Source organism: Cyprinus carpio, chromosome A15, assembly GCF_018340385.1.
Source record: "Cyprinus carpio isolate SPL01 chromosome A15, ASM1834038v1, whole genome shotgun sequence".
NCBI classification, from domain to species: Eukaryota; Metazoa; Chordata; class Actinopteri; order Cypriniformes; family Cyprinidae; genus Cyprinus; species Cyprinus carpio.
In genome coordinates, this window is record NC_056586.1 from 25402735 (window position 1) to 25414753 (window position 12019).

The 12019-nt window shown below is 38.1% G+C and overlaps 1 protein-coding gene across 2 annotated transcripts; it reads right to left on the bottom strand.

The window, feature by feature from the left end:
• Positions 1-2005: 2005 nt before the first annotated feature.
• LOC109103959 (2-phosphoxylose phosphatase 1) lies at positions 2006-12019 on the bottom strand. 2 transcript variants are annotated; one of them, XM_019117297.2, is made up of 6 exons: positions 11863-12019; positions 10208-10350; positions 6479-6640; positions 6272-6398; positions 4271-4410; positions 2006-4126 (listed from the first exon to the last, which is right to left on the bottom strand). In XM_019117297.2, the coding sequence occupies exons 2-6, from the start codon at positions 10284-10286 to the stop codon at positions 3105-3107; spliced, it is 1530 nt and encodes a 509-aa protein (XP_018972842.2). In that variant the 5' UTR covers positions 10287-10350; positions 11863-12019; the 3' UTR covers positions 2006-3104. The 2 variants fall into 2 exon arrangements, with proteins under 2 accessions (XP_018972842.2, XP_042627746.1); XM_042771812.1 differs by lacking the exons at positions 10208-10350; positions 11863-12019 and adding an exon at positions 7553-7667.

Sequence of the window (12019 nt, forward strand, 5' to 3'; positions counted from 1 at the left end):
AATAAGGCATCATATTTATTTAACATACTGCTTTTTGCATCAGTGCTGGGTAGATTACTTACAAATTGTAGTCTGTTACTGATTCCAAATTACATGACCAAAAAAAAATTCAAATTATCCATTACATAACACATTTAAGGTAATATAATTGGACAGCTTTATGATTACCTTCAGAATCTTTTTGACCTAACTTGTTCATCACATCGATTTAAATAGGATAAGCATATCCCTATAAAAATACAAAGAGAAAGCAAATATATTACATTTTTTGTTATTAACAACATGAAGTGCAGTAAACTTTACATTGCGTTACATTAGATTTCCTAAACTGGGCTTCGTGAAGGAATTGCAGGGGGGTTATAAATTTAATGAAATAATAACTAAACCTAAAAAATGCAAAACAAAAATAAATAATAATTAAAGAAAATACTTACTAAAAAGATTAAATATTTTATTTGTTTACCTGCATGTCATGTGACCATTAACCAACTTCAGAAAACAGTGAACATGCAGATGTTCATAAATCCAGTGCTGTGTGGCGTCTCAATTTTCTGTGTAATTATAGCACCTGACTGATCTTTGTGTGAATGTCCACAAAACTAGAAGACTTTCTGAATAAGTGGCAGGCTATTAAAGGAAAATTTAAAATATCAAAGTGATCAGTTAGGCAGAATAAAAAAATTCTGAAACATTTATTGCTATTGTGTGAATAATATGTAATCATATAATCAATAAAAAAGCAACTGTATGATTATGAGTGTTATAAAATGTAATATAATCTAATTACAAGTACTTAATTTTTTGACTCTGATTGCGTAATCCAGATTACATGTAATCAGTTACTGCCCAGCACTGTTTAGTAGGGAAATTTGGCTTGTGTATTTGGTAGATACTTGGTGTGATTACCGTTTATCACTCTCTGGAGATCTCCAAATGGGTCACTTCTTCTCTTTTTAAATAACCAAGCCATGTTTTGCATAATTGCAAAAGTAGAATTACGCAAAAGAAAGTCTTGAGTGTGCAGCTAATAATTTCTGTATCATGCTTAATTTGCTAAGTTAATTTTATTTCTCTCTAAACACACGCCAGCACACAAACACCATCTGAAACACACACTCTAACTCTCTTTAATTAAGATTGATTTCTCTGTCCAAGTCAGTAATGAATGATCTTTTCTTTGGCGAGGAAGGCTGCGGCTAATTAAAATCATCTCGTAGAGATCAGAAGGCCTCAGATTCCTTTACTTACATCCCAATACGCACTTCTGGGGAAATTCTGGAGATTACTTCTGGACAGATTTTTGGCTGTTGTGATTGAGTTATTCGACAGGCGAGGCTAAAAACTAGTCAGCATGATTTGCAATCTCATATTTAACAATAATGACTCAAAGCCAAAGAGGCTTTCTGCATTTAGTGTCTGTATAATGCTGACCACTGAACTGATGTTTGTTCTATGTCTATAATGCTGACTCAACCTGAGGTCACTTGATTGGATTCTTACTCTCAGAGCCACCGATGAAATTCTCCTGCCACCTAGTGGCGATCACATGAAACACAAAACGTAGACTAGTTATTTAGCAAGTTCAACACTTATCTAGTTGTTTAGCAGAGCATAAGCATGACTGAATTTGCAAGTTCCAATCAGATTTACTGGCTTTACACAACTTATCACACCAGTCTGTCTTTAAACAAAGTTTTGTTGTTAAACTAGATTCTCTCATGCAGAATTGGACAGACAAATTCTGTTTTCTGTACAGCTGATCACATACCAGCACTGTTGAGCAATGGATGTGAATGAATTTTTCCATGCTGGACTGTTATTGTTTTATGTAAACAATTTTTAGATAAATGGCATGCAAATCAAAACAAACTGTGGTTGGATGCTTTACTGTACATGCCAGTCAGAAGATCTCTTCTTGTCTAAGTGGGGGGATCTTGGACAGAATGGGCTACAAAGTGGTTGAAAGTCAAAACGATGTGTATTTTTAAGACAAACCACAGTGAAGTTCTTAGACAAAATGATTCTTTTATTGAAAAATGTGTTTTGAGGTTTGGAATGTGGCAGTACAGACTGATCACAAGAACACCATTCATGACACAATTAGTTGATTGAATCAGTTTTACAGTACTCAAAAAAAAAAAAAATATGACCACTCTTTTGTTTTAAACTTGACATTATATGTAAACAAAGGGAAATTTAAAGCACACAAAATGAGTGAGGAATGTGTCAGGACAACATGATTGTGCTAGAAATTCTGCTAATACTATTCAAGTGAGAACTTATCCGGGAAATCTAAGGGAAGAGATGTGAAATTGTAATAACATCAGATTCCCGATCACAGCAGGAACTCTGCAATAAAGTGGCAAAGTGCCCTCAATCTTATACAAGTGTTTAAGAAATGTGGTCTGAAAATGACAGTTCAAACACTTTTTATATGTTTAGCAAAACCACTGGGATTGTCTTAATGACTGTGCAGCATTCCTCAGAATGAAGGCAAGAGGTGTTTCAACAATTGACTGTTTGTGTGTTTGTCTGGATTCAGGAGCTCTTGAAGGGTTCTTGACATTACATCACAACGTCAATCAGATGTGCATATTCAGTCACAGCCCACAGCTTAAAATGATTACTTTAAGCAACTTTAAATTCTGTCAGTGTGATAAGTGTACCAAAAACAATGCTGTGCAGGGACAACAAACTTAACACTACATCAATGACATTAGTAGTACTCGGTCTTAAAGGGACAGTTCACCCAAAAATGAAAATGATGTCATCATTTTTTCACCTTCATGTCATTCCAATCCGGATTTTCTTTCTTCAGCGGGACACAGAAGAAGAGATTTGCTGCTCTTGATCAGCACAATGAAAGCATTCAGTGACAAGCAGAAGTCGTATGGACTTTTAAGAAGCTTTTTGAGCTTAAAAGTCTTGCATTCATTGAATATTCATCACAATTTAGTCAGTTGCATTCCACGAAAACTCATATGGGTTTGGAATGACATGAAAGGACTAAATAATGTCTGAGCTGTACAGAATATTTGGGTAAACTGTACCTGTTCCTCATTCTTCCTTGACGTTTGCTCTCTGTCAGTCATTCACGTTCACATTTACAGTACAGTTTGGTGGCAGGCCTGCTGGTAACTCGTCGCATTGACAATATTAAACATATCCTTTCTCACAAATGACAGGAAATTACCCAGAGGGCACAGCGGCTGAGCAGAGTGTCGGTTGTGGTCACGGCAGAAGGCTGTGTCAAAGGTCAAGTCCTCTCCGTTATAGAGAACACGAATGAACACATTTTCCAACCAGTTTCCTCGTTTTCTATCACTCTTTTTGTCATTGTCTTTCACTTCCGGGCTGTTCCACAGCTCAAACACCAGCCGCGCTGCAAACTTTGGAAATCCCGCCCCTTCCAGACCAAGCGCGCTTAGCAACGGCGCCATTGTTACGTCATGAGCAGATGCTAAAGCGAAGACCGCCTCTTCCTTGCCTTTGCGCGTTTGGCTTCCTCTGGCAATCCTCTCCATCCGCGTTGCAGTACGGTTGAGGTACGGATGCGCCGCGAGCACAGCATATCGGCGGTAAATCCCCGCCTCCCGCCGCTCCAGTTCATCATTTTTCTGCTGCCGTCGAATCACAGCAAAGTGCTGTAGTGTAAGACACGCCCCCTCATCCGGAGCATTTGATGAAGTCTGTGTGCTAGAGCATGGGAAAGGAAGACCATGACAAAAGTGACACAACAATGCATCCACCGGGTTGGCTGCCCTCAGAGTCTTTGTGGCCACGCCCAACGTCTTTGCCATGGCGACGTAAGTGCGTTCCAGTTCCGTGTCTGCAGTCCTCTGCCGATACTGCCTGCGCTGCTCCTGGTCCAGGTACCGGTTGCGTGCGGGACAGTCGCAGGAGGAACCGCAGAACAGCGTACTCCACTGCTGTCTTACCGTCAGTCGTGACCAATCAAAATGTGGCAGGAAACCGAAGAGGAAGGCCAATCCACTCTGAAGGGTGCGGCTTTTACCTGTAGTCTCCACCCACAACTGGCGCGGTGACCAATCAGAGGTAAGCAGATTGTGACGCTTGATGTAAGCCTGGCGAAGATGATCGCCGCTTTTCAACTGCTGTACGACTCCTATTAAGAGAAAAAAGAAAAATACATTTTAGTAAGAATGTGAAAAAAAATTATTTTATATCTTGTTTCAGTAAAGTTGTTGTGTGTTTTGGTAAAAGATATTTTTATTTAATTTTAAGTAGTTACTGCACTGTGATTGGTTACCTGTCTGTGTGAGCTCTCCCATTTCACAGGTGCCGTGATGGGGTAATCTGGGCAGAGATAGCAGTGATGTGTCCCAGTGACCACGCCCACCGAGAGCCATGTGACCAATGAAGGAGGCCAAGAGGGGGTGAGAGGGCTTTCTGCAAAATTACAACCAAAAAAAAAAAAAAAAGTTTTAGAACTTATATTAAATCAGAATTAATTTTGATGTGATACATTTGTGGGACTTTACCAATCATAACAACACAGTAGGCCAACACATAACTCATGGGAGCCATGTGGGCATGTCATTACCAGACATATCCAGAAGGGGGAAGCACGGTAATATGAATTTAACAAGCTATTCCACATTAAGGACTTCTTCAAAGGGAAAAGTGGTTCATAAGTCGGTTAGCCATTTGAATAATTATAAAACCGCAAATCCTTTATTTTAGAAGTACATTGTGGGTTAGTCTGTAGTAAAATAATATTATTTTTTTTAAAAACCAATAAAAGTCAAAGGCAGAGGTCTGTTACCTGCTTTGTTCCTGAATACTAATGCTCGTCATTAGATGACAACAGCATTTGCCAAAAACAGTACAAGAGCACTGATACAGTATTTACTACGCTGAACTGAAACATCACAGAACTACAATTAAATGAAACCTGCATCATTTAAATAATTACTGCATTGAATTAATGCAGGTCTAATGCAACTAAGGATCAAAACTCGAAAGTAACAACGATATCTAACCAACTGGGTATTATTTCCCTTTGCAGGCAGTTTTAAACACACAAGAGATTTCTGAAAACAAGGGATGTCAGATCACTGTATTTTATTATAATGCATCCTCATTTTTGAGTCAGAGCCCATCAGATCATAACAGTCCGGTTGGGTCAGGTCACAGAGTTAATCTGAATCTTCTGACCTCTGAGGATACGTCTGCATTTAGATAGTAAAGTCATCATATTTGAGGGTATGTGAAGAACTAGAGCATGTTAAAGGGAAAGAGAAAGAAGGATTTGTCTTTGAGGGTTACTTTGTAATACATAAATCTCAGCCATCATGGGAATATTATGATATGCTGTGCGTGATTAATAATTCTTGGAATAATCTGGACAAAAGCATTTGTCATGCCATTGGTAAGAAGTCTACAAAGAAACAATGGAAACACAACAGAGTTATTTTCAGTAGTGTTACAGTGACTGTTCAGTGCTGCTGTAACCACGGAGACACGGCTCAGGAACGGCTAAAAGAAGACGACTGGAATGAAATATTAATCTGATAATGATTCATAAACTGCATGCCCTCTGACAAACATCAAACACTGATAAACACACGCACATACTAGACACGCAAACATAATCCCACATTTACACAACAATCACTGGTGGTTATCAGCTGAAAGCTCAAAGAAAAAAAAAATGCAATCCTCTGCAGCGAGGGATGAGACAAAACAGTTCTGATTCCTTGAAAAAACAAGCTGCATTTTAAAATGATGCATTATGTGCTTTTTCAGTCATTGTATTATATATAGATAAATACTATAAAAGACAGACTAGATAGATAGATAGATAGATAGATTGATAGATAGATACTATAGAAAGACAGGGATGGATGGATGGATGGATGGATGGATAGATAGATAGATAGATATAGATAGATAGATAGATGGATACATGGATAGATGGATAGATGGATAGATAGATAGATAGATAGATAGATAGATAGATAGATAGATAGATGGATAGACGGATAGACAGATGGATAGATGGATGGATAGACAGATAGATGGATAGATAGATAGACGGATGGATAGATGGACGGATGGATAGATAGCTAGATAGATAGATAGATAGATGGATGATAGATAGATAGATAGATAGATAGATAGATAGATAGATAGATAGATAGATAGATAGGATCATCTCTTGATTTGTAACTGTAGTGATCATGAGCATCAGAAGTTGTATGTTCGTTTACAGACATGGGGTTCATCATCAGATGATTTATATATGTACCTCTTTTCTGATAGTAAACAGTCAATGGCGGGTTTCTTGGTTTTGGGGATGGAGTACAGAGGGAAACGGTCCCCATGCCGAATCATCACGTGTACCGACAGCAGCCTGTAGTCAGCCGGACTGTGACCTACGACACACGCAAACACATCAGCACACGTCTGAGAGAGTCTTCAGGTGAGTGAGAGGGGAAATGAGTGGGCTTCTTACCCTCCCAGCCGTGCTCGGTGAGGTTGGGGTAATTGCAGTACTTGTGAGAGTCTCGGATGGGGTCTGGGGTGGGAGGATCCGTATGGAGGACCGGATTCACACGCTTTCTGCTTTTACCAAGTGACCTTTGCTCTGCCACCGGATTGGTTGGAATGAGGTGCACTAGGGAAAGAAAGAAAGGACTATAAGAGTCATTAAGCACAAGCCCACACTTTTTCCAGCCTCCTCAGTTCTGACCTCATAAAACAAACATTGAGACTGCACACTGCTGCGGATTGTTAAATTTTGGGAATCACCATGGTGATGTGGGCAGACGGAGGAGTCTGACCGGATATTAACCAGTGAGTGACAGCTACCAGAGAGAAGGTGCTACAATCCTTCAATATGACAGATGAAAACACAAGACCAACATCTGGATTTAACTGAACATTTGAGCTGCATACTTACATTTTAAGTACACATAAACAAAGGCAGCAACTCATAAAAGGGCTCATAATTATGACAAATCAAATTTTCTTAGGAGTAAAAGACCAAATTGCACTATAAAAACAGACTCTAACATCAAGAACTCAAATTTTCCTAAACCAGCATGTATAGAAACTAAGACACTTCAACAAAAATTATTAAACTAAATTATTATTGTTTTGGCACAAAAAAAACCCCCACTAACATTATATGTGGGTTTCAAAGAAAATAAATCAAATGTGAAAACTTATGATATAACCCTTAAATAACATGAAATGTCTTAATAAAATAAACGAGCAGCATCGCCCTTTAACTCCTAATTAAAAGTATGTTTTATAATAACATGGCATCAAGATAAGCCAGGCATTGCTAACACTTTTCATTGTTCCTGTTTTATAACAAAACAATTTTGCATCAATTTAAGCATAGCCACTCTCAGTTTCTTTTAATCCATTCACATTGGAAATATGTATGTAACATTATGAAAAAAAAATTAAAAAACTAAGAAAAGCATATAAATACTGTTGCTGAACTTAATAAATGGGAATGGGCTAAACGATAAACACTAGCATTTCCAACTAACCCTAACCAACCAGGAGTTAAACTCACCAGACAGAAGTATAACGGTTAGCTGGTTTATACGCACAGTGACAGCCATTCTGGAGATGTTAAAGCGAGCATGTGCAGGTGTGTGTGTGTTTGCACCTCATACTGGTTTTAATTCAGCATCAAACCCCATTTGACTCCTGTAAAAGCTGCCTGACCAATCACGCGTAAGCTCAGAGTTCTCAGCCAATCACAGCTCAGCCTCTGTGCAGAGGCCGGCCACACAAAGAGCTCTTTGTAGCTGAAAGTCTGAGTAGAGTGTACAAAAAGAATCACACACACCTAAACACAAATACAACAGACACGAATCAAGCAGGACAGACTGTGCTGTTCAAGGCTGTCGGGCTGATATTGTGTGGGTTGTTGGCAGTGTGTACTTCAGCAATGTTGACAGAAAACCACATTTCATGGAATGAGAATGGGTAATTTTTCATCTTTCACTTCCCTCTTTCTCTCAGTCTCAACAGACTTTCTCTAAAACTACATCAGTCATGCTTGAGTGAACTGAAGTAAACAGAGAGAGGAAGAGAAGTCGGCTAATTTAAGACGCTGTTCTGTCCTACATTCACAAGCTTTCAGCTCTTGTTCAGCAAGGAATGAATAAGTAATGACCTCACACAGGGTAAAAGAAACAGGCAACGTGAGGAAGACAGTAAGGATGACAATCAGATTCAGCAAAAATACACAGATATTTAAGACACTTAAAATGTCATTGCATTAGATTACAAAATAAACCAAGTGTTTAAGCAGATGCTATTTTCTGAACTAACACTTTTCTGAGCTGAGTGAAATGTTTTAAGTACAGAGAGAAACTTAAACCAGATCAAAGGTCATCTCTTTACTATCACCAAGCACATGTGCATGCCTGAACACAACCAAAATTTGGTTCTTTTATGTTGGCCTGTTCCTCAGACTGAACTGTGATTGGCTGTGGGATGCAGAGGGCGGGTATTAAAATGATCACTGACCAATCCATGCTCGCCTTGTCAAAAAAATGTCAAGTTTGGTTTCATTCAAGTTGACTTTGCAAATTCTTACCATCTGTGCTTTTAAACGACTAAATTAGCAGGATTTTCCTGTAGCTGTCACATTAAATGTTTAATCTGCTTATATATGCAGGGCTGGTTTCTCAGATACTAATAACCTCAGTCATCTGCGAAAGAGGATTTTTTCAGTCAAGGACACGGGACATTGGGGTCTAATCTGGGAATAATCTGTCTCAGAAGCTAATTCGATTGAACACTGCATTAAACTGCATTAAAAAAAAATAAAAAAAAACATAAACATTTCTCAGCTGCAAGCCATATTCTCTCTAATGACTTTGGGTCTTCCAGGTGCTTGGACTGCTCAGTTTCACCTCTTAAAAATTTAATGTAAACTTAAATTTCCAGTAACTGATTTCAGAGATTGCATTTAGACTGTCAAAGCACCCGGCAGTGAAGTATCATCCATGTGTCGGCTGGCAGCCCCCAACTTCTACTAGTTCACAAGCTCATGTAAACATTCGCAGAGGTCAAAGAGTCTGTACTTTTCTTCTTAAAGTCAGCTTGAAATGAAAACTCACCATGTTTATTTTTCAAATGCATATTATAGATCTGACTGCACATTTTTAAATTGTGTTTGACCTCATAATTCTTAATCAGAATGTCATAACTGGATCTTCCAGTGAAAACGACAGATAGATAGAGATTTTTTAATTAATCTAATTCATGTTATAGATCTTATTATGGACAATTCATCCATGCATGTATTTAATTTATTTGTTTTGACCTCATAATGTTTGATAAAAATGTCATAAATGGACCTCATAAAAAAAAAAACAACTGACTTTTCTCACAATACAGAAGAAAAATCACTACTTGATAATAACATTATATTGTTTGACATATTTCTGAGCTGAGTATCAAGCAGAAAGCATTTTATTTGTGAGATCTCATGCTTTCTTTTATACAGCAGATGCCATTGCTACAAACCAGCTCTTTAGAACTTGCTATCTTAGATGCAAGAGAATAAAGTGACCTGTCTTTACACTTACAAAAACACCCCAAAAAGTACCATGGTTTGTTGGACATGCACCATTCCATACCATGATATTCTTGGAAAGACCCTGGAGTGAAGTTTAGTATCGTGATATATTTCAAAGTACTGCCACGGCACCTCTTTGTAGACATTTAAGAATTAATAATTTCTATCCTAATCCTATATTGACTGACCAAAATTCAGTATATTGAGGGTGTTTATTGTGGCCAGACGTGGTACTAATATGGTGTTTTTGACATGGTAACAATAAAGTATAAAGACACCATTTATTTGTTTGCTTTTTTTTTGCAGCCAATTAAAAAATCATCCCTTAAAACTGTGTTTTACTGAAACAGGGAACAATCCATGATATATATATATAGCATGTCTTGAAGGGAAATGCCTTTGTTTAGTGTGTTGAATGCAGTCTAATTGAGAACATATTCCCACTGGACACAAAACCCACACTCAGGCACATACTAAGAATGTAAATACAATTCAGCTGAGGTTATATTCCCGCCTGACACACTAAACACACATACAAAGCAGTCCCCGGAGAAAACTTAGAGGATGCATGAATAGCTGTAAGTTCATACAAAGGAAATGTGACTGAAATTATGCATTGTGTTTCACACTTACAATACTGCAGGGTGAAACTCAGCACCGCCAGCAGCGCACCCACCACCAGCACCAGCATGAAACGGCTTCGTGCCAGCATTGTCCTGTGATTGGTTCAGACGCCTGTCCATCAGCCATACATGCACAGCCCACTTAACGGTCACCTAGGAAATGAAGGAAACGGAAACTTAATCTTGCACACATACGAAAAACACAACATGCATGCAATGCTTAACAAATGTAGAAATGTTGACCCCACAGTGCTGGTTTCACTTTTATAGGCATATTGCAGCAAATAACATGACACAGGACAGCCAAAGTCTGGTGAAACAGAAACTGACAAACCTACACACAGCACAAAGAAGCAACGTGTAATTTACCTCAGCCGCACACAAGCAAAACTGCTATTAACTCTAAATACAGATAATAGCTGTGCCTTTAAATTCCTACAATGAGCTTTTTGACCAAATCTGAAGTGCACATACAAACATGCACGGCTGATGAACTGAGCACAAGTTTAAAGCCGCCAGAGATTATTAAACCACTTCCTAAACTACACCCTCACTCCTCTGCAACTAAACGCCAAATACTGAGATGAAAACAAACATGCACTGACATTTAAAAAATGTTATATCACACCAATTTTGCAGCTGCGGTTTGTCACCTTTTTTGCTGTTGGTAACATTTAATTATATCCCCTGTGGTTCTAATGCCAGCGGTCTCTTGCAGTGTGACAGTGTGACATGCCTTATTACATCTAAAACTAGTACTTTTTGTGTTATTATTATTCATGCTGTTTTATGGCCTCATTTTAAAGGAGAGACGTGACATATTGATACCAGGATAACTGAAACGAATTAGTGAAGGCTAAAAAAGTAATAAAAAAATGCAATTTAAATTATTATTTGAATGCACACTCTTTTATAATAAACATGTTTTAGAATTCTGAACTGAAAAGAGACATACATTAAGTAATATTTAAAACAAAAAAAAAAACACCAATAAACACACTAAATACACTCACTCACATTCATTAACTAAATATAAAAAAAAAAGGCATGTTTCGCTCAAATAAAAAGTGATATTATATTTTGATTTGATTTTTTTTTTTTACACCTTGATAATTTACCCCTCTTTGAGATTATACCACTGAAGAATGATCAAACTCGGCTCTGCTGTGAGCATCTAACAATATAAACTGAGAAAGAGAGAGCGAGAGTTTGTATATACTGTATATGTATGAAACCAACAATAATGCAAAGATGACATTTCTAATAACTATATATTTTTACTGGATTTTTACTAAAATTTGTTTCTATATTTTCCTATTTTCTTTACAGGAGTTTATTTCTTTACAGGCCATATGGAGAAGTTGCTGTTGACAGCTCGCATTTAATAACGCAGTTTACACAATAAATGTCACTGTCTGAGAGTGTTGAGTCTTAAAACTGTGTTTTTCCACATATAATGTCAATTAGTCGTGTTTTACGAGTGAAGACGATCAGTTTGAGATCTCAGTAGCGCAACATTCGGGAAACCGTGCAAAAGAAACACGAGAAGAATTCGTATAGAAAACGGGAACGCTGCATATTCAATTCTGAATCGTTCAGTGAGATCAGCGGATCAAACACACGTACAGACACGTCACGGCACGAGAAGAGGGAACCCCGCTTTACCTGACCGATCAGAGCCGAGATATTCCGTTCAGAGGAGTCGATCCGAGCAGTGATCCATCTGCCGGTGAAGAAGAATGATCAATCAGCCCTGCTGCGAGCCTCTAACAATACAAACTGAGTGTGTGTGTGTGTGTGTGTGTGTGTGTTAGACATATTG